Source organism: Phascolarctos cinereus, unplaced genomic scaffold (genome assembly GCF_003287225.1).
Source record: "Phascolarctos cinereus isolate Bilbo 61053 unplaced genomic scaffold, phaCin_HiC Scaffold_4;HRSCAF=312, whole genome shotgun sequence".
Taxonomy (NCBI): domain Eukaryota; kingdom Metazoa; phylum Chordata; class Mammalia; order Diprotodontia; family Phascolarctidae; genus Phascolarctos; species Phascolarctos cinereus.
This window is the reverse complement of record NW_027555847.1, coordinates 507,897,988-507,921,716: the sequence shown is the minus strand read 5'-3', so window position 1 is coordinate 507,921,716 and position 23,729 is coordinate 507,897,988. Positions and strand designations below refer to the sequence as shown.

At 36.6% G+C, this 23,729-nt stretch overlaps 1 protein-coding gene across 5 annotated transcripts in view; it reads right to left on the bottom strand.

Annotated features, from left to right (window-relative positions):
- The window catches only part of SMCHD1 (structural maintenance of chromosomes flexible hinge domain containing 1), a 234,804-nt gene that overhangs the window by 155,619 nt on the left and 55,456 nt on the right, over positions 1–23,729 (bottom strand). For all 5 annotated transcript variants that reach the window (XM_078153486.1, XM_020970644.2, XM_020970647.2 and 2 more), the window contains exons 18-24: positions 20,518–20,595; positions 20,315–20,434; positions 18,613–18,757; positions 17,635–17,731; positions 12,644–12,716; positions 10,426–10,565; positions 9,688–9,822 (exon numbers count right to left, since the gene is read on the bottom strand). In XM_078153486.1, coding sequence (XP_078009612.1) covers positions 9,688–9,822; positions 10,426–10,565; positions 12,644–12,716; positions 17,635–17,731; positions 18,613–18,757; positions 20,315–20,434; positions 20,518–20,595 — 788 coding nt within the window. The remainder of the gene's footprint in view (positions 1–9,687; positions 9,823–10,425; positions 10,566–12,643; positions 12,717–17,634; positions 17,732–18,612; positions 18,758–20,314; positions 20,435–20,517; positions 20,596–23,729) is intronic.

Here is a 23,729-nt window from a genome sequence, read left to right as displayed (position 1 = left end):
ATGAACAAGAAGACTGGAAGGGTAGAGTCTTAGGCTATAAAGAGCTTTAAATTAAAAACAGAGTTTATATTTAAACCTAGAGGTTAAATGGGGCCATTGGAATTATAACCAGCTTGAGCCTGGGGTGGGTGGGTAGGTAGGATGTCAGTATGACATGGTCAAATCTGTGCTTTCAGGAAAATCATTTTGGTGGTTGGATAAAGGACAGGAAGAAGTAGGAAGAGACTATGAGGTAAGGAGACCAATTAGGAGGTTATTGCAATAATCAAGAGAAAATGTGATGAGGATCTGAATTAGAGTGGTGGCTCACTGAAGAAGAAAAAGGAGATATTTAGGGAATGTTGTAGATGAATAAACAACAACATTTGGCAACTAAAGAGGATGACATCAAGGTTAAGAAACCTAATGTGGAAGTGATGAGGATGGGACCTAGACCTCAAAAAGGAAAAACCCTGAACTTTGCCACATGACCAAATCTCTGCTGTTCCCCTGAGGCCATAATCCCATCAACTGGCCTTTCATTATGGGTATACCTAATCTCTCAAAATCTGTTACCCTTAACCTAGCCTAGCCCTCCACTGTCTTACCTCCCTAGGGTGCCCCCCCCTTTCCCATTTTCCACCCTTAATCCTAGCTGCCTAGCTAGGCTCCATTCTCCCTTGGCCACTTGGTCCAGGTCCCTGGCTTTCTATTACCTCACAGTCCCCACAGACTACATGCCTACTCCTCCAACCCTCCCATAACATCTTTCTGTAGATAAGGTCCATTTTGTCTCCATTAAGGTGCTCAGATTCTAATAATCCAGCCACTGCTTAGATTCTTAAACTCTACCCACAGCTTAGATTCTTACAATCTAGCCAATAGATCACTAACATTCAGACTCCTTAAGAGTCTGCCCAATATGACAGATGTCCTAATAAATCTTGTCCTTGGCTGAAAGAAGGCTTGAGTTGAATTCTTCCAGCCAGGATCTGGTGTTGTGATATTGGGGTCCATCACTACTAAACCTCAAAATTTTGGTGGCTCGAACATGGAAACTGCCTAATCCCAAGTTCTTCTCCAGCCAAGACTGGAAGCTTTGACCCCTCCTCCTTTCTTGCTCTGCAGTTGGGGTTGCTCTCCAAGCACTGAGGCTTGGAGGTGCTTTTCGGGCAGATAGTTACAAGGCTCTCTTGCATATGGCCTGATGCTCTCGGGGCTCTTGGTCCACTGGGTCAGTTTGAGGCCATGGACCAGGGTACACCTTCTGTAGTATAGAGGACAAGGACAGATGCCCTATCTGGAAGTGTATGCCCAATTCTGTCAATTCTCTTGAGGCTAGAGAACTGGAGGAAACTGCAGTTGCTTTTTGGTTCCCTTCCCTCTACACCCCTGAGTTCTCCTTTCATGGAGGTTATAGCGGAAAGTTAGAACAGCTAAAAATATTTTGGCAGATTCTGGAGGTTTTGTGATACAGACTCTTTAAAGAGTCTGCCCAATATGACAAATGTTCTAATAAGCCTTGTCTTTGGCTGAAAGAAGGCTTGGGTCAAATTCTTTTGGGCAGCACTCACGTGTTGTGATTTTAGGGTCCTAGCACCCCTACACCCTTAAACCTCAACAGAAGTATATTAAAAACTTCCTTTTTAGCCTTTCTAAAAATTAAAATTAGGAAATTATATTTCTTCAGCCTAAAACTATTTCCAGATTTTTCCCCTTAGGAAAGTAGATAGAAGAAACTTTAAGTTCTTTCTTAGGGAAACTGATTAAAGAACAATCAAATTTAACATTTACATAGATAAAATCACTGCCTACCTCATAACTAGAGTTGATTGAAGCCATGACTCACACTTCTCAACTAAGAAAAATATCTATCCCAGAAAGGTCTGCCAATAAGCATTTATTAAATGCTTACTACATGCCAAAGGATACAAAGAAAGGCAAGAGGAACTCATAATGTAATCTAGGAGTGAGGGGAGTGGTCTAAGAGAAAATGAGATTGTTACCCAACTATTCTAACATTAACCCAAACTGTATTCTTCCATATTATGATCTTTTTTTCTTGATCAAAATTCCTTACCTGAAACTGTCCTGGGGCAGTCATGCCTGAATGCAAGGCAGAACTATCCCACCTAAGACATCTCTGTCTCTAAGCTAGAAATGATTTGACAGTAATTTAGCATTAAGTTAAATTGTTTTTGATAGATAAGCCTAAAAATCCAGAGTCAGTATTAGTATTATATTTTTTTCTTTGATACTAAGTTAGTTGGAAGTATTGTAATATGCCAACAAGAGGAAATTTCAAAAGATGGGATTTCAGGGGAAATAATAACAACAATAATAGCAGCTAATATTTACATAATGCCTATGTGCCAGCCACCACACTACATTTTAGAAATATTATCTCATTTGATCCTAGAATTAACCTTGTCAGGTGGGTGCTATTGCTACCTTCATTTTATTGAGAAGAAACTAACTCAGAGGTTAAGTGATGTCTAACATGACAGAGTTGTAAATGACTGAGGTAGGCTTGAACACAAGTCCCCAAGGGGGGCGTAAAGGAAGAAAAGATAATCTCAATATGTTCAAAACACACCTTATTAAGCTGTCTATGGGACAGTCTGAAATGCCCCACAGCTGGTGATACACAGGTCTTGAAGTCATTTCCACAGAAATGAGATTGGAACCTATTTAAGTTAATGTCATCAAGACATCAACTCCTATAGGAGCTGAGATTCTTTAAGTGTCTAGCCAAGGGCTCAGATTCTTAAGATCTGGCCTGCTTGCATTAGCAATACAAATGCTTAGATTCCTAAAGAATCTGGCCAACATGGTAGATCTTTAATAAACCTTGTCTTTGGCTGAGAGAAGGCTTCGGTCAAACTCTTTCCGGCAGGCCCTCATGTTGTGATTTTGGGATCCCAGCACCCCTAAATCTCTAAACCTCAACAGAACTGAAATTAAATCAGAAACATCTTCTCTTTGGTTTGGGGAACAGAATTTCAGAGATAATTGAAGTGAAAGTCAGTCTCTAGGCAAATTCATTTGTGTAACTATTAAACACAGGGGGTGGAAAACTTCTACCTGCAAAAGTGTTACTTAAACTTTTGAAAAAGTAAAGAGATCAGATAATCCTCCAGCTCAAATGTAAATGATTTTAATGAGGCTCTTACACTTTTACTTCTTTCCATATATGGGCCCTACAGTTTTTTCTCTCAGATTTGTGTCTTCCAGACTACAGGCCATTCACCTACAGTTGCTAGCAAAAGCCAGTACCAGCCAACATTCCTCCATCGTCCCCTGGATACAGCCTGCACTCCGTTCCAGTCAACCTCCTCTTTGGGACCCCCATCAAGACAAGGACAAGCTCTACACCCCTTGCTAGCAGGAAGCAGTTTCAGAAGCCACGACATTCGCTCTCTTACCCGAAAAGAATCGGGGTCCCATTTGTTTGAGGAGGGAATGATAAGGATGGGATCTGAAACCTTTAACAGGAAAAGACCATGTCTTTGGGATCTGGACCCAAAAAAAGAAAATCCCTGAACTATTCCCACATCTCCCAATTCTGTTCCTACCTCCCCACTGCTCCTGGCCATTTCCCATCCTTAATCCTATCTAGACTGCATACTCCTTTTATAATTCTATTTATAGTAGACTCCCCCAGGAGCCATTTTACAGTGTACAGCTTTTGACCTTATTTTTCCTTCTCAGAATTTAGAAAATTAAGCAAGAAGAAAACCAAACCTTAAATATCAGCTTTAGTAAAAAAAATTTGGTGGACCTCAGTATAATACAAATGAGACTTTTAAATTACACATTCAATACTGAAATACCCTTACCATTCTTTCCATCAATTACAGCTGATAATCAAGAATCAGAGCAAGCTTTTAATGAAAAATCCCAGCCCTACTTTAAAGAGAAAAGCAAAACTACTAAATATATCTTTCAGATTTCCTAGTCATGGCAAAACAGAATGTAGAAAAAAACCTAAATGCATGAGCCTTTCCAAAAACTGTTAAAGGGTCATTGAGAAAAGACTGCAAATAAAACTGAATTCCAGGAAAAAAAATCAAAAACTGTGGCAAGGCTTCACAGCCTATATTCTATCAAGATCTGACTGTAAAGTTGTGGTATATGATTCTGATGGAATACTATTGTACCATAAGAAACTGCTAGGAAAACTGGAAAAGAGTATGGCAGAAACTAGGCATAAATCAAGATCTCACACTATATACCAAAATAAAGTCAAAATGGGTTCATGATTTAGATATAAAGGTGATACTGTAAGCAAACTGGGAGGGCAAGGAATAGTATACCTATCAGATTTATGGAGAACAGAAGAATTCATGACCAACCAGGAGATAGAGAACATTATGAAAAGCAAAATGGATAACTTTGATTACATTAAATTGAAAAGTTTTTGCACAAACAAAGCCAATGCAACCAAGGTTAGAAGGAAAGTAGAAAATTGGGAAAGAATTTTTACAACCAGCCTTTCTGATATTAAGTCAAATGTATAAGAATACGAGTCATTCCCCAATTGTTAAATGGTCAAAGGATATGAACATGCAGTTCTCAGATGAAGAAACTGAAGCCATCTATAGGCATATGAAAAAATGCTCTAAATCACAAACTGATTAGAAAATGCAAATCAAAACAACTCTGACATACCACATGACACCTATCAGATTGGCCAACATGACAAAACAGAAAAATGATAAATGTTGAAGATATGGGAAAATTGGAACACTAATGCATTGTTGGTGGAGTTGTGAAATGATCCAACCGTTTTAGAGAGCAATTTGGAACTATGCCCAAAGGGCTATAAAAATGTGCATACCCTTTGACCCAGCAAATAGCACTTCTAGGGCTACATCCCAGAGAGATCATTGGAATGGGCAAAGGGCCCACGTGTACAAAAATATTTATAGCAGCTCTTTTTGTGGTGGGAAAGAATTGGACATTGAGAGAATGCCCATCAATTAGAGAATGGCTGAACAAGTTGTGGCATATGAATGTAATGGAATACTACTGTGCTATAAGAAATGATGAGCAGGGGGCAGCTAGGTGGCGCAGTGGATAGAGGTAGGAAGGATCTAAGTGCAAATCCGGCCCCAAACCAAATACTTGACACTTACTAGCTGTGTGACCCTGGGTAAGTCATTTAACCCCAATTGCCAAAAATCTTTAAAATTTAAAAAAAAAAAGATGATGAACAGACAGACTTCAGAAAAACATGGAAAGACTTGTATGGTCTGATGCTGAGTGAAGTGAGCAGAACCAGAATGTTGTACATAGTAACAGCCACGTTGTACAATGACTACTATTGATAAACTTAATCCTTCCCAGCAATACAAGGATCTAAGACATCTTCAAAGGCCTCATGATGGAAAATGCTATCCACAAAGAAGAAAGAACTATGGAGTTTGAATGCAGATCGAAGCATACTGTTTGCTATTTTTTTCCTTCTTTTGTGTTTTGTTTCCTCTTTCTGGTGGTTCCTCCTATTGGTTCTAATTCCTACTTACAAAATCACTAATGTATGTATATACACAGCCTATATCAAACTGCATGCCATCATGGGGCGACAAATTTAAAACTCAAAAGTTTATGGAAGTGACTGTTGATAATTCAAAATAAATTGTTTTTTTAAAAAATGACAGGGGCAGAGCCAAGACAGCGAAGTAAAAGCAGTGACTTGCTTGAGCTCTCCCCCAAACCCCTCCAAATACCAACAAAAAATTAGTCTAAAATTCTAGAGCAGCAGAACCCACAAAAAGACAGAGTGAAATATATTTCCAGCCCAAGACAAACTGGATAGTTAATGGGAAAGGTCTGTTGCACTGGGCTAGGAGAGGAGTACAGTTCAGCATTGGCTCCACCTGCAGACACAGGGCCCCAGCAAACCTGGTGCAGCTCAGGGAACTGAATCACTGACAGCTGTGGTGGTTTCCAGACTTCTCAACCCATAAATGCCAAAGACAATTTAGAAGGTTAGTAGGAAAGGTCTGTCAGACCTGGGTGACAGAGGAGCATGGTTCAGCAGCAACTGATTCCAGAGCTCTTGGCCACAGAAGGGGAGAGGGGTGTCACACGGGTGATCAAAGGGGAATTGTAGGGATCTCTTTGATGGTGCTGAGGCAGGATTCTCTTGCTTTGCCTGTGCTAGGTTCTGGGTCCCAGTCCTTGGGTAGCAGTCCTGGGGTGAAGAGGAGTGCTGCCATGGCAGAGCCTGTGGTGGTGGTGGAGAACACACTACATTGGGAGAACTGAAAATTTACAGGTCCTTAAAAGTTTCTCTGAAAACAGCTGCACAAAAGCCCTGAAGCTTGGGACAGTACACCCCCCACACTGGAAGCAAAGCTTATCTTAACAAAGAGTTAAAATGTCAAGTAGCTGGGTAGAAGCATGAGCAGGCAGCAGGAAAAAACCTCAGACTACAGAATTTTACTTTGGTGACAAAGAAGATCAAAACATACAACCAGAAGAAGACAACAAAGTCAAAGCTCCTATATCCAAAGCCTCCAAGAAAAATGTAAATCGGTCTCAGGCCAGGGAAGAGCTCAAAAAGGACTGTGAAAAGCAAGTAAGAGAAGCAGAGGAAAAACTGGGAAGAGAAATGAGAGTGATGCAAAAAAATCATGAAAAACAAGTCAACAGCTTGCTAAAGGAGACCCAAAAATATTGAAGAAAATAACACCTTAAAAAATAGACTAACTCGAATGGCAAAAGAGGGCCAAATGGAAAAGGGTATCCAAAAGCTCACTGAAGAAAATAATTCCTTAAAAATTAGAATGGAGCACATGGAAGCTAATGGCTCTACGAGAAATCAAGAAATTGTAAAACAAAACCAAAAGAATGAAAAAATAGGGGTCAGTTAGGTGGCACAGTGGATAGAGCTCTGGCCTTGGAGTCAGGAGGAGCTGAGTTCAAATCTGGCCTTAGACACTTGACAATTACTAGCTGTGTGACCCTGGGCAAATCACTTAACCCCAACTGCCTCACCAAAAAGAAAAAAAGAATGAAAAAATACAAGACAATGTTAAAAATCTCATTGGAAAAGCAAATGACCTGGAAGACATATCCAGAAGAGATCATTTAAAAACTATTGGACTACCCGAAAGCCAAGATCAGAAAAAGAACCTAGAAATCATCTTTCAAGAAATTTATCAAGGAAAACTGCCCTGATATTCTAGAACCAGAGGTAAAATGGAAATTGAAAGAATCCACCAATCACCTCCTGAAAGAGATCCCAAAAGGAAAATTCCTAAGAATATTACAGCCAAATTCCAGAGTTCCCAGGTTAAGGAGAAAATACTGCAAACAGCCAAAAAGAAACAATTCAAGTATTGCGGAAGACAATCAGAATAACACAAGATCTAGCAGCTTCTACCTTATGGGACTGGAGGGCTTGAAATATAATACTGCAGAGGTTAAAGGAGATAGGATTACAGACAAGAATCACCTACCCAGCAAAACTGAGTATAATCCTTCAGGGGTAAAAATAGTCATTCAGTGAAACAGAGGACTTTCAAGCATTCTTAATGAAAAGACCAGAGCTGAATAGAAAATTTGACTTTCACATACAAGACTCAACATAAGCATGAAGAGGTAAATAGGAAAGAGAAATCATAAGGGACTTATTAAGGTTGAACTGTTTACATTCCTACATGGAAAGATGACATTTGTAACTCATGAGATCTTTGTCAGTATTAGGATAGTTGGAGGGGGGGGGGGAAATTAGATAGAAAGATTGAGATGAGATGAGATGAGATGAGATGAGATGAGATGTCACAGGGTGAGTTGAAGATGAAAGGGTGGTATGTGGAGAATAAAATTAAGGGGTGAGAGAGGATTATACTGGGAGAAGGAGAAAGGGAGAGGTAGAATAGGGTAAATTATCTCACATATAACACACATGAAAAGGTTTTACAGTGGAAGGGAAATGGGGGAAGGTGAGAGGGAATGAGTGAATCTTATTCTCACTAGATTTGGCTTAAGGAAAGAATACCATACACTCTCAATTGGGTATGGAATTCTATCTTACCCTATAGGAAAAAAGAGAGGAAGGGGATAAGAGAGTGGGGGGACAATAGAAGGGAGGGCAAACTGGGGGAGGGGGTAATCAGAAACAAACACTTCTAAGAAGGTACAGGGTCAAAAGAGAATAAACAGGGGGTAGGATAGCATAAAGGGAAATAGTTTTCTACAACATGACTACTGTGGAAGTATTTTGCATAACTACACATGAATAACTGACATCAAATTGCTTGGAACTCAAAATTTTAAAACTGAATGTCAAAAATTGTTTTTACATGTTAACTGGGAAATAAAATATACAAACAATGGGGTATAGAAATCTATCCTGCTCTACAGGAAAAGAGAAGGGGAAGGAGATTAGGAGAGGGGAGGGGTGATAGAAGGGAGAACAGATTGGGAAAAGTAGTATTCAGAGTGCATACTGTCTTGGGGTGGGGAGAGGGGAGAGATGGAGAGAAAAATTAGAACTCAAAATCTTGTGGAAGTGAATGTTAAAAATTAAAAATAAATTAATTTTTTAAAAAAAGAAATGATGATGGGGCAAAGGGAGCCACTGTGTGCCTCAAACTAGCCCCATTTTTCCCTGCTCCCAAGTTCTTTTCTGACTTTTAAAAATACATGCTGATACATGTGTGTGTGTGTATGTGTGTGTGTGTGTGTGTGTGTGTAAAAAATGTGATCTATATGTCAAATTGTTTGCCTTCTCAATGAGGGGGGAAGGAAGGGAGAGAATTTGAAACTCAAAATTTGAAAAGAGAATGTCAAAATTGTCTATGTGTAATTGAGGGAAAAAAATAAAATATTAAATTAAATAAGAAAAAAAAAGACAAACAGGAGAATCTCAGAAAAATCTGGAAAAACTTATATGAACTGATGCTAAGTGAAGTGAGCAAAACCAGAAGAACACTGTAGAGAGTAACAGTAATACTGTATGATGATCAGCTGTGAATGACTTAGCTATTCTCACCTATATAATGATCTAAGACAATCTCAAAGGGCTTATGATTAAAAAATGCTATCTACCTCCTGAGAAAAAACTAATGGCATCTAAATACAAATTAAAGCACACCTTTTTTTTTTAACTTTATTTTTCTTGGGATTTCTTTAATCTGTGTTTTCTTTTGCAATATTGCTAATATGGAAATGTTTTACATGACTGCACATGTATGATCAAGTAGGCACATGCATAAATTGCCTTCTCAAGCAGGGGGAAGAAGAGGGAGAGAACTCAAAAATTTTTAAAACGAATGTTTAAAATTGTTTTTACATGTAATTTAAAAAATAAAATACAAAAAAAGCTTTAAAAAATTTGATTGTAAATTTATCAACATTCATATATAATACTAACATTGAATCTAAATGGTTACACTAGGGCTTAAATGATCAACACTGAGAGATAGTGAAATTCTGTAGACTCCTGCTTACTGATCACAACTGAAAACAGGAAAGCAAAGGAGGGGAAATGGATATATATGGGAAAATCATACTTATATTTTCTCAAAATAACTCAAATTATAGTAGCTTTTCTTGTTTTAGTGTAACACCTCCTTTCTACAGACACACATACAAATAGATAGATGATAAAAATTTATAAGATTAATAGATGCTTACATGTATAAAATACTACAGAAATATGAAAACCTGTTAATAACAATAATAACAACTTACTGGTATTTCAATCCTTGCTTTGAGTATGTGGTCTTTCTTTATATTCTGCACATGAAATGCAGGTCCAGTTAAAATACTAGTTCCAGCATTACTACAATCCACACTGTAGACAGGAAGGTTTGGAGCACCTAAAAACTATATGGGATATACAAACTAATTTAAGAATTCAAAATGTAATTAAATCACTATTCACAAAATTCTAGTAAAATCTCTTCAAACAAAAAACCCAATATACATTATCTGTAAAAATATGTATATTTATTTACAAAATTGGAAAACTTAAATCTAAAATAAGTTTGAACTCATTTGTAAGTGAAAGAAATTTAACAAGCTCAAAAAAATTTTTCAAAATAGAAATCATACCTTCACTAATTTTACACTTCTCTTTCCATTCTCCTATGTCAATATCTCTTCTTTCCTACCCATAATCTTTATAGTGAAGAAATTGCCATGCAATTATCAGAAACACAAAAATATTATTTTCCACAAACATTCATTTCCTTGAAACAACTATGTAGAACTGTAAGAATTTGAATGGACTTATTATCGAATTTTTGAGCACTATCTCTAAAGACATGTTAACGGTATGACCATATTTGTATTTTCAATCAAAATCTAGTCTTCTTTCCATACAGAGTCTATGAAATAACTTAAGATGCAGACATACAGCAAGAACTGTGTCACCATGTGAAACTTTATAAAATAAAGATAAAAACCCATGCTTAACGTACAACTTACCTTACAATGAACAATCAATTTGGGCTGCGCTGTGATATTTCCTGATTCATCTAAAACTTCTACCTGGAATGGGAACGCTGTTCCATTTTCAATGACAAGAAAATCAGAATCTGGTTTCACTTTCAATTGATGAGGAGGGCCTGTAAGAAAACCCCAGAACACAATCAAGTTAAAACTCGAAATATGGAACTATTATTTCATGTATTAAAAGTACTTATAGTCATAAGATAAAAAAAATTTCAAGGATGTCAAGGAAAAAAGTCATATTTGATCATTTGTATCCAAATGACAAATGCTATATACTGTGTGTGTGTGTGTGTGTGTGTGTGTGTGTGTGTGTATGTATGTATGTATATCCCATGCATTAATATATATTATTTATAGGCTGAAATTTGTACTTCTTTTAATTTTATTTTTCCTCTATAGTTTTCTTAAGAAATGATAGGGGAGGGGCAGCTAGATGGTGCAGTGGATATAGCACCAGCCCTGAAGTCAGGAGGACCCGAGTTCAAATCCGGCCTCAGACCAAACACTTGACACTTACTAGCTGTGTGACCCTGGGCAAGTCACTTAACTGCAATTGCCTTAAGAAAAAAAAAATGACAGGGGATGGGGACTAGACAAGTTACACATTTGGTATAGAAACAGAAATTTGTTATAACTATGCTAATACAAGGCGTACATTCTCTGCAAATTGTAATCTTTGAGAGTTACCTAGAATACTATGAAGTTAAGTGCCTTTTCCAGAGTCACAGAGCCAAGACATGTCAGAAGTAGAATTTTAATCTAGATCTTACTGGCTGTAAAACTGGCATTTTATCCACTATGTTAAGCTATGTTTCAATAAATAATATATTAATTAATTCCAGAAATCATTCAAACTCTCAAAATAATACTAAAACTGCCAAGGAATACCAAGCAACCACAGCACTAAATGGAAAAACTGACATTACAAGAAAAAAAAAAAGGTAAAAAAAAGTGCCACTGGAAATCAGTTATTTTTACTTTAGAAGTTTTTCCTCTAAAAATCTAAAAAAAAGTCTCCAAAAGGAAAAATTTAAGTAATTCCCTAATTGTCACTATTCTACTTAGCCAGCAATGAAATTCACAAAAGTTTAGTATTTTATATGTAAATATAGCAATATATAATTAGCTCTTTCCCAAATATGCCTCTAATTATACTTTTCTAGAAATATCCCACAATTAAATTCTTCTTGCAATAACCTGAAACTTGAAAGTGATTAAGTATTTCTGAATTAATGTATGCCAAATGATGATTATTTTTAGTATACAGACTCTTACATTCTTTGGTGGGGAAACAGCTTAGTTCAAGTATAAATTTTTAGGCCCAAATCCATTTAGTATATAGACCAAAACAAGAATGGTGTGAAGCCAAACCCTTGCAAAATTTGATCAACACTTTTTGTACAATTTTAGTTTAACATACTTCCTAATTTCTTCATGACTAATTTGATGTTAGATAGTAAATATGAAAGACTCCATAATATATTAGCAAAGACTGCCTTTTTTCTTGAGACAGTATCACAGATTTAAGGGACCTCAGAAACCATCTAATCCAACTCTGTCATTTTTGAGATGATAATACCAGATATGGGACAAGGAGGTTTCCAAGTAACCTTTCCAAGATCACAAAGGCAGTAGGGTCTGAGAAATAGGGCCTATGACTTGACAGTCAAGGCTGTTTCCACTGTAAAAAAAGAAAGATCTCATATAAGACCATGACTATATATGGCTTAAATATGAAATGTTTACATTACAATAGCTTTAAAAGAGAAATTAGACAACAATTAATAAATGGATTTGGGCCTAAAAATTTATACTTGAACTAAGCTATTTCCCCACCAAAGAATCTAAGAGTCTGAAGGGATCTCAGAGGTCACACACTCTAACCTATTCCTGATAAAGAACCCAGCATCAGGCTGAAAATTTCCAAAGCTAGCCACAGTTACCTTTCCTCTTCAAAGTTCATTAAACAGAAATATACCTCCAAACACCCTTATTCACAGTTCATTTCTACCAAAAATATATTCTTTCACATTATATTCATCTCCAGAAATTGATTGGGAAAGGGAAGAAAACATTTTTCAAGATTATTGTTTGACTTTCCCAGAAAAAAAGAATGCTATTAAAAAGTCAAATGCACATTTAAACATTTATAACAATACTATTACAAATGTTTATTAAAAGTAGTATTTACCAGGAAGTAATCTAATTTTCAAAATCTGAGATTCTTCTTTCAAACCTGGTAGAATAACCTTCAGACTAAAGTTCTGTTGAAAAAGAACATTTAATAAATTAAACATTGAATTCACAAGGATTTGAATAATATACTGTCTACAAAAGCAATCTGAATTATTTTGTTTCAATGATGTTTTAACAGAAAACTAACAGTAATTTGGTATTTACTAAAATTGGTATACATCCATGTAAAACATGCAGAATTAAAGCTGATTCAAATTATTTAAGAATCAAAATTAGCACTGAATATGTATCAGGTGAGGTAAGTAAAAAAACAAGTTAAGTGGAACAGATTAAAATATTGTCACCTTTGCTTGCAACTTGTTACCAATTTACATGTTTTTCTAATCACTGAGGAAGAAAAAGTCTGGAAAACTTATAGAGCAGGTAGATTAATAATACATAACTCTAATAACAGAATAAATAGTATTAGTGCCTTTGCTTGGGATAAGTAAAATTCCCACTGGGAAAAGAGACTGGACCTTTGGTTTCACTGGGAGAGGAAATGTCCAGTGAGAAAACTCTTCAACCAATGTAGTAGCCCCACCTCAATAGCTTAGAGCTGCGTGGGTCATTGAGAGACGAAGTGTTTTTGCCCAGGTTTACATGGTATGTGTAGCAGCCAGAATTTTTCCCAGTGCCCTTAAACATTACAAAAAAGTACAATTTTTTTCCTGGAAATTTTTAAGCTCTCAATTTACTTACATTCATATATATGCTAGAAAGAAAGGGACATCCCATAATGGTGAAAAATTTTTATACAGTACATACCAAGGTAAGTGAAAGAATTACAGAATGTTAGAGTTAGAAAGGACTTTAAAGATCATCTAATACAACTCCCTTATTTTACAAGGAAAGCAACTAAGGTGTAAAGAAGCAAAATACAAGGAACAAAATCTGCAGTAGAAGGTACAAATTATTCGGTTTATGGAAGGTTTTATTTTCAGAGCTGTTAATCTTTAAATTAAAAAAACCTACTTTAAAAGTCACCTAAAACTAGCATTTCCTTAGCTAATTTTTTCTCTTATCTTCTCTCTTCTCTTTTTTTCTTGTCCAATACTATATGTACTGATAGATGATTTTTAAAAATTTTGAACATGATTAAAACTTATTTTTTAAAGTACTTTGTTTTAATCATCTGTCTTCTCACCTTCCCACCCCAACTGAAAACACACACACACACACACACACACACACACACACACACAAAAATTATAAACCTGTATAAAACCAATTTCTGCATTGTCCATGTCAAAAAAACCAGCCTCATTCTGCATTCTGAGTCCTTCAACTCTTATCAAGAGTCGGGCAGCACATTTTCACATTAGCTCTGGAATTCTGTTCAGTCACTAATAAGAGTTCTACATGATGAACCTCCATCATATTTATGTGCTACAACTTGTTCATCCATTCCCCAATTTATGGGTACCTCCTCAGTTTCCCATTCTTTACCAACCCAAAAAAAAAACCTACCAATATTTTTGTGCATTGTTAAAGTTTGTTTTGCTTAGGATTAATCCCTACCCTCTCTTTATAACTTCCTCTCCTTCCTTTCCCACTTTTCCTTCCTATTTTCCAGGAAAGTGAAATATATATATATATATATATATAGTGTGGAGGTGGGGGGGAGAATGAGGAGAATGAATTCTTCCTTCCTTTGACCAGTTCAGATAAGAGTGACACTCAAGTGTAAGCTATTCCCCTACCCCTTTCCTTCTATGTACAGATAACTTGTGCACATTATACAAGATAATTTCCCCTAACCTTCTTTTCCCTTCCCCACCTTTCTTCCAGGGTATTCCTCTTTCTCTCTCTTTCCATTCTTTTCTTAAAATCATCAAGATATGATAGCCACTCCCAGGACTTTTCTAATAACTCGGATGATGACAGGGTTCAGAGGGGACACATTTATCATTTCCCCTTATTTGAATGTAACCAGTTCACCCTCGTTAAGTCCTTTATCATTTTTTCATTCATATTTACCTTTTTATGTTGCTCTTCACTCCTATGTCTGAACATCCTTCAAGTCCTGCCTAAAACCCAATCTTCTACAAGAACTTTCCCAACCCTAGTGCAACCCTCTCTTCATTATTTCCTACATATTTTGTATATAGCTTATTTGTACATATTTGCTTGCTGTCTTAGATCGTAAGCTCCTTCAGGGCAGGAATGTTTTTTGTCTCCTTTTGTACTCCCAGGACTTAGCACAGTGCCTGGCACACAGCAGGCAATTAATGTTTATTGACTAGTCTTTTCTTTCTTTCTTTTTTTTTGGGGGGGGGTGCAAGGCAATTGAGGTTAAATGACTTGCCCAGTCATACAGCTAATAAGCGTTAGGTGTCTAAGGTGGGATTTGAATTCAGGTTCTCCTGACTTAAAGGCTGGTGCTCTATTCACTGCACCACCTAGCTACCCCTGACTAACCTTTCCATCAGAAATGCTGAAAGTCTTCTATTTCATTAAAGATATATTTTTCTCTCCTGTCTTGGCTCTAAGACCATATACTGTGTCTTCCGGAGTTCCACATTCCAAGTTCTTTGTCCTTTTATATTGGTGGCTGCTAAATTATGTGGGATTCTGCCTATGGTTCCTTGGTACCTAAATTCTGGCTGCCTGCAGTTAATTTTTCTTTGACTTGGAAAACTTGGATTTTGGCTGTGATGTTCCTGCGAATTTTCATTTTGGGATTTCTTTCACAGGAGCAACTGGTGGATTCTATTTCCATTTTGCCCTCTGGTTCTAGGAGATTTAGACAGTTTTAAAGTTTCTTGAAATATGACGCTGAGGCCACTTTTTTGGTCATGGCATTCAGAAATTCCAATGATTCTTCATCTTTTTTTCTCCTTCATCTGTTTCTGTTTTCTGAGTCAGTTATTTTTGATTTTTGCTACAAGAGACCTTACATTTTCTCCTAGTTTTTTTCTGCCTTTCTACTTGGCTTTAATATTTCTTGTTGCTTCATGAAGTCATTTGCTTCTGTTTGGTCCATTCAAATTTTCAGGGAGTTTGTTGCTTGGGCAAGGTTACCAACATGTTAATTCCCTTTCCAATTTTTTCTTCTATGGCTCTCATTTCTTTTCCAATTTTTCCCTCAAGCACTCTCATTTCACTAATAAAAACATTTTTGATTCTTTTTTTTAATTCTTCCAGGAATTCTAGTTGAATTTGGGCCCATGATGTTTTTCTCCGAGACACTGCTTAAAAAGCTTTTGGAGTCATTCTTTTCTTCTGGGTTTGTGTCTTGAACATCACTACCAGTATAACACCTTTCTATGGTGATATTATTACTCATTTTTTTTTGGAGGGGCATGAGACAATTGGGCTTAAGTGACTTGCCTAGGGTCCACAGCGAGTGCCAAGTGTCTAAGGTCAGATTTGAACCTCAGGTCCTCCTGACTCCTGGGCCGGTTCTCTATTCACTGTGCCATATAGCTGCCTCTACTCATTCTTCTCCCCACCCCACCCCCCACTCTTACATCTATTTCCTGACCTAAACTTGATGTTAGGGCCAAACCCTGTGCAATTCTGGAGGGAAGGTCTGCACTGGTCCTGTTGCTACTTTCTTAGGGTGTGGAATATGGTGTTATTCCAAGATCTCAGGGACAGGGGAATATACAAGCTTTCAGTGTTCCCAAAATGGTCTGAATGAGGGCAAAGTCTGATTGCTGCCCCCTGGTCTGAACTCTGCACGTTCCTGATCTAAGTTTGTGTCTGATTCAGCCCCTACCAGTCAGCTAAAAAGCTGTGTTGATCAGACAAGCAGGAATTATGGACTTTCCTTTGTTCTGTGATTCCTACTCTGGTTATTCCTCTGAAAGAGGGCTAAATTCTAGAACTGAGACGCTTTTCTACCCATGGAGTTTGAGCTACACCACGGTGCTGGCTTCTGAACTTTCAAGGCTATGACTAACAGACTTTCACTCTACCCTAGATCTATGACCTGGAAGTATATAGTGGGTGATAAAGCTACCAGTTGGAACCTTTCCCTGTCAGAGTACACTGGTATGGGCCTGGGAGTGCCCCACTCAAAATTTTGGACATCCTCTTGGTGCACAGCCTCTCTCTAGGGAGTGCTCTGCATGGATGGGGCATTGTCCCACAATGACCTTAGTCCTTAGTTACCTGCAGATATCTCTATCTGACTTTCTATGTTGGACTGGAAAAATAACACACCATCATTTTTTTTTTCTGGATTTTCCCACCAAGATGCAGTCTGTTGCCTTTTCTAGATCTAGGGCTTTTTAAAAGTTAGATAAACTTACATGATCAAATATGTAATTGGTCCAAGGAGAAAAACTCAAGCTCATCCCATCCTAATAGTTTATTCAGAAGAATGAAAACAAAAGAATTCAATTTAAGAGCTGAAAGACTTGTTTTTGATGATAATTACGGAAGAAGTTGTAAATAAGCTTGGTAAAGGCTATAGTCAATGCTAAGAGAAATAAGGTTTAGGAAAAGCAGCTAAAATCACTATGTGAAAAACAATGAAGGGAATTTTCAATTCATCAATTAATTTCTTCTCTTTTTTTCTACTGTAACAATACTTATTCTGAAAAATAACATATTTTGGGACAGCTAGGTGGCACAGTGGATAGAGCACCGGCCCTGAAGTCAGGAGGACCTGAGTTCAAATCTGGCCTCACAACAAACACTTGACACTTACTAGCTGTGTGACGCTGGACAAGTCACTTAACCCCAATTGCCCCCCCCCAAAAGAACCCACACACAACAACATTTCCACAGCAAACAACCTGGACTCACTGGCCATCATTTCCTAAGTGCTAAGAAATTGATGACATATGAAACTAACATCTTTTCAATATCAAACATTATAGCTAATCTAAGAAATGTTAAAAAATAAATGAGAGAAATAAGAATATTTTACCCTCACGTGATATTGCTTCATCAATAAATTTTACTAAACACATAACATTAAGATACATGGCTTACCTTGCCTTGATAAGAGCTGACATGGCCTTTAGCAGTAACACCCCTAATTACACAATTTGGTCCTTTGCTTATGTCTTCATATTGTAAAGATAAGCCACTGTTTAAAGAAAAAAAAAGAAAGTTATATTTATTCTTCTAAAATACCTACAATAAAAGTCTAAGAGATCTGTTTTATGTATGCATATGGATCATACAACCAATTACTCCTGAACAACGTCACTAGCCAGTACCAGAATTAACCATTTCTACAACTGGTCAATTAATTGCATTGAACAGAGTATATCTGCCTTTCATTCTGTAAATTTTGATTTGCCATGATTAGTTTTAAAAGTCAACAAATTTATACTGTGCCTTATATGCCCATACTCTGCAAAAAAGCACTGTAAAAAACATAAAGTTATAATATAGAATCTTTGCCTATAAGCATGATTTTACAATGCAGGTGGGAAAACATAAACATTTTAAAACTACAAATAATACAAGGCAATAGATAAATCATCTAGGTGTCTATTCAACAAGACAGGGAGCCTGGAAGGTATGGGCCCACTGCCACAGGAAGTGCACCAAAATGTATAAATGTAGTGGGAATTCTGGGTTCCCTTCAGCAAAGGTGGGAGCAAGGAAGTCACTGTCCAATCAGAACAGAAAAGAAAAAGGGAAGTATTGGAAAGAAGGTTGGTAGTGGGGTCTGAGTAGCCTGGTATGGGAAAGGGAGGAGACACCCCCATTTGGCACCACCCCTAGCTAGACTTATCTACAGGACTTTAAAATATCTACATAACAGAGGAATGATGGTAGTTTAAGTAAGGCACTGGGGAACCAGAAGACAAAATGTTCTCTACCTAAATAAAAGTGAATAGGTAAGAGATGCTAAAACTTAAAACTTTTGTATTATTATTTGAAACAGTGTAAGAACAAAGTTAAGTACAGAATAAATATAATGAAGAAAGAAAATTAAAATCTGTTTTCTCAAATTACCTTGCTTCAAGAACTGGCTTAATATCAGTTACCAGTTGAGTAGTATGACCAAATTCATCCTGCAACTCCAGGGGAATACTGAATGGGACTCCAACACGAAATGGAGGATCCAGAAGGCCCACTGAAAATTTCTCTGGTTTACCCTCTTTCACAGAAGAACAAATGAGTTGAAAATTACTTTAATGAATATTTTCATTATAATATATAAGTAGTAAAATAATTGTGACAAAACAACTGATGTGCAAAGTCATTTATAAACTGTCATTAGTCTTAAGAACAATTTGGTAGGGTTTTGTTAATCCATAAGGAACTTAAGACACTGGTTTTCTACAAATGTAGCTGAGAATAAAATCTGCAATGTTGAGCAATGTAGCTAAGCTATATCATGCTAATCAGATACCTGAAAGAATCATGGCCAATGTTAAGGAATAAAATTATATTCAAATTTCCAAAGAAAGAGGTTCTTATTTTTGCTTTTATTTAACTTGGTGAGAACACCCACTAATTACTCCCAGATTACATTAAATAAAGTCAGTCCTCAAGCATTCTCCAGATTTTAAAAGCAACTTCATTTCCACTTCTATGTTGACAACCACACATATTAATGATTATGTGCAGCAGAGAAAAAATGAGGTGTGATGCCCATAAACATGTAGAGTGGCTGGTATTCTACTAGGCCCTTCACTAGTCTTGTTCACCTTACCATTGTAAAAGAGCTTCCTACACACTCATTGCATATCATCGTTTGCCTTTAACACTCAAGTTTTGTGTTGCAATTATGCCCCAAAACATAGTACAAGTCCCCGGGGCATATCAAGACTTTCCAGTCCTGGCGTCTTCTGGTAAGCAGCAACTAAAGTCCCAGCAACCTCTCCCTTGGTTTTCAGACGGAGTCCAAGATAGCAAAGTTTACAGCAGTACACTATATAGTGCAACACTCTCCACTGCCATATGACACAGTGGAATGTAAGATTAATAATAGGTTTTAAAATAGTTATTTTAAGAATTTTATTTGCTGTATAGTATTTATGACACTGTAGATTTCATGTATTATGAAAATGAATATTGTCTGAAGTCATTTTTTAAAAACAGATGTTAACACAAAAAGTCACAGAATTCTAGGTAATGACTGGCAAGAAAAATGTTTTGCATATTACCAATTTTATTTTGTGTACTGCATTTTATGGGTTATTAACAGTTACTGAGTTATGAAAATGCATATTATCAAAAATAATGTTTTGTTATAAAAAACTATGCAGAAGAGTGTAATTTCAGCCATCTCTAGTGAAAATTTACAGTTTTTGGTGGTTGCAGGACATTAACCCCCTATTTACCATAGGTTCAGTGAATCAACATTTGCATTTCAGTTTTGCACCATTTTCTAAGAACACTTATAAATGCTTCTGTAGTCAATAACATTCCAATCTTAAGCAGGAATTCTTTTTGATTCTAGTACTACAGTGACTCTAGAACTCAACTGTCTCCCGAAGATTAAGAAAGTGACTGAGACCTATCTGAATGGAAAATTATAGAATTAGTCCCAAATGGACAAAACATGATGTACTCAGTGTCAGCTATCTTCTAAGTGTAAACTTACATGAGTCTCTCCATACCTTAGAAGGTAAGTCTTTCTTCCATTTTATTTTAAGATGGTATTTCAGTGAGCTACAAGAATTCAAAGGAAATTCAAGGCTTTACTTACCTTTGACAGAAAATTTAAATGTTTTTGATGGCAATGGCCGGCCAGCATACGTGTCTGCATTACTTTCATTCAATACAACTTGCAATTTTAATGTGTAATTGCCCAATTTTTGAATATTTTCTGGATGTAAGTTTAAAAAAAAAAGATTATTACTAACCAGTCACCAAAATATTAAGTTTCTTAACGTTTGAAAAATAACTCACCCATTTTCTTGAACCAGTAAGGCCATTTGCCCCCATGCTGGCTGATATGAGAAATTATTTCTTTATTCCCACTTGAAGCTTAATCAATCATAAAAGAGAGGAAACAAGTTACAATTATAATCAAGAAGCAAAAAGATATAATACAAGAAGAACTGGAATTGTGAATTCAGCCAATGAATTCCATATAGCTTCATTTATACATTTTTAACAAGTCCCAAACTAAACGAAAATATCCTGATAAGAAAGCAAACAGCAATAACGAACTTTCAGTCATTTATTAGAATTTTTTTTAATAATAATGCTTTCATTTTTAACACTAATGCAAATCATCATAACTTTTTAAAAAAGCTATAGCATACCAAAGGTCTATAAAAATGTGCATACCCTTTGACTCAGTAATACTGCTTCTAGGGCTGTATCCCAAAGAGATTATAAAAATGGAAAAATGACCCACAAATACAAAAATATTTATAGCAGCTCTTTATGTGGGGGCAAAGAACTGGAAATTGTGGGGGAGCCCATCAGTTGGGGAATGGCTGAATAAGTTGTGGTATAACAATGTAATAGAATACTATTGTGCTATAAGAAATGATGACCAGGCAGACTTCAGAAAAATCTGGAAAGACTTGCATGGTCTGATGCTGAGTGAAATGAGCAGAACCAGGAAAATGTTGTACGATGAGTAATATTGATAGACTTAGCTCTTCTCAGCAATACAAGGATCTAAGACAACTCCAAAAGAATCATGATGGAAAATGTTATCCACATCCAGAGAAAGAACTAGAGTCTGAATGCAGATAGAAGTATACTACTTGCTCTCTCTTTGTTTTTTTTCTTCTTTCTCATGGCTCCTCCCATTCTTTCTCATTCTTCTTTCCAACACGACTAATGTGAAAACATATTTAGTAAGAATGAATATGTACAGTCTATATCAGATTGCATGCCATCTTGGGGAAAGAGGACAGGACAGAGGCAAAGAAATTTAAAACTCAAAAGTGCATGGAAGGGGCACCTAGGTGGCACAGTGGATAGAGCCCTGGCCCTGGAGTCAGGAGGACCTGAGTTCAAATCCAACCCATGCACATAACACTCACTAGTTGTGTGACTCTGGGCAAGTCACTTAAGTCCAACTGCCTCACCAAAAAGAAAAAAAAAAGCTTATGGAAGTGAATGTTGAAAACTAAAAAGAAATTAAATTAAAAGTTAAAAAAAAAAGCTACAGCATAGCAGCATCTTTTTATCACCAAAAAATATTTCCCACAAATAACCTACATTCAAAATAAAAACTGTTTAATTTTGAACTTAGTGTGTATATTAAACAAAAGGCTTTTTTGAAAATTATTTTTTAGGAATATCAAGAAATACAATTGTATGTAATATGAAAATAGAAAAAAAACCCAACTTATTAGTGGATGTTAGAGACAAAGGAAATGTTTACCTAATTAAACGGGACTTTTTCCTCAAACTTGCTAATCTCTGGACAAATGTACAAGGATATTTTTGTCTTTATCACAGAATATCTTGTATTGACTGTAAGCATATTTGTTACCAGCTAATACAACACTTTAAGGGAGAAAGAGAGGAGATGGAGAAGATGGGGAGAAGAAGAGGAACAGGGAAAAGATGAATAAGAGAAAAGAACAAACAATTAGCTCCTTTACCTTCACAATGGCTTAGAAGTGAAAACTCAAGGGATGAAAAAGCCAAGGAACACATTAACCATGATATTCCCTCCTCTATTAAAGTTTTCCATTGTTCTAATTGAGTCCACATAGCCCACACGTTCCATTTGAAACCATTTACCAAGCTTCTAAGATGATTCAAGCTAAGGCAGACATGTATGAAGTGCCTCCCACTACTTTCTTAAACCTTCATTCCTTCTACAGTTTAGTCAAACAGATCATATAATGAGACATAGGACAATAAAAACTCTAATTGTATGAACCAATGTGACTTGGTCACTTTTGTAAACAGTATATAAAATTCTTATCAAGTTAAATCTAACAGAGCCTAGTTCCATAGAACCAAGCAATATTAAAGAAGAAACTTGGCAGATCTCATCAAGTCCAATTCCTTCATTTTTTAGGTGAAGGAAACTGATGATTTTCCTAAGGAAACAGTAAAATTAGAGTCAGCTGGCTTATGAGAAGCCATTTACATATGTTCAAAAGCTATTTTATGCATTTTGTCTCTCCACTTGCATTGTTAAGTTCCCCAACAAGGAAAAGGTCTTCAAATTCTCTGCACTTTGATAGTTTGGGGCTGAACACACACAGAGTACACAGAAAATACTAGTGAACAGGCTTATTAGATAAGACTATGCCTCAGAGAGATGCCACCCTTGTACTCTAATCAGAGGAAAGCCCTCAGGAAAATGTGAATTCTGCTATCAAGCCATCCTTCAAGACATACTCTGTCATAAGACCTTTGGCCAAGATAGTGAAGTTAGTGACTTGGTTGTTGTTGTTGGGGGAATAGAAGGGTAGAGGTGTATGAGCAAAGACATATGCAAAAACTGAGACTTAGGAGTGTAAGTGATACCTTATTCTGGCCTGCCTAAAAGTGGGTCATTGGAGGAAATCAAGCACCAAACCCCTTAGACCACCCTCTGCTCTATAACCTCACTTCACGATGACAGATGTTAGGTAATAAAATCTAAAAAAGGATTTTTAGAGGTCATCTAATGAAATCCTCCTAATTTTACAGAGGAAGAAACTAAGAACACTGGAGTAAAATGATTTCCTTCCTGTCACATAGCTTAATAATGGTGAGGTCAGACTAGATTCTAAAGCCTACTAACTCCTAGTACATAATCTCATAAATATAGTCCTCTTTGTCCACACATCTATAACCCTTCTCTTTCACTTATTGATCTATGCCAATCACCTCCCGGTCAATCACTATAACATCTCTTTTTATTATGATTCTGCCTTATAATGACAGCCCATGGTCCAAATCCCAGTAACTCATCACCACCCCCAGATCTCTTTCAAAGGCCTTGTTATGATCAAGTCAGAGTCAGAATAATAGCTAAGGATGCAGCTCTACTGAGTTCTAGTAACATTTTTTTTGAAGCTGTGACAACCAAAATCCTAAAATGGAGTATTTTTTTTTCCAATTGAAATGCCCCAAATATCACTGAATACTTTCTTTGACCCAGTGATATCACGACTAAGTCAATATCCCAAAGGGAAAAAGTATCCACATGAGCA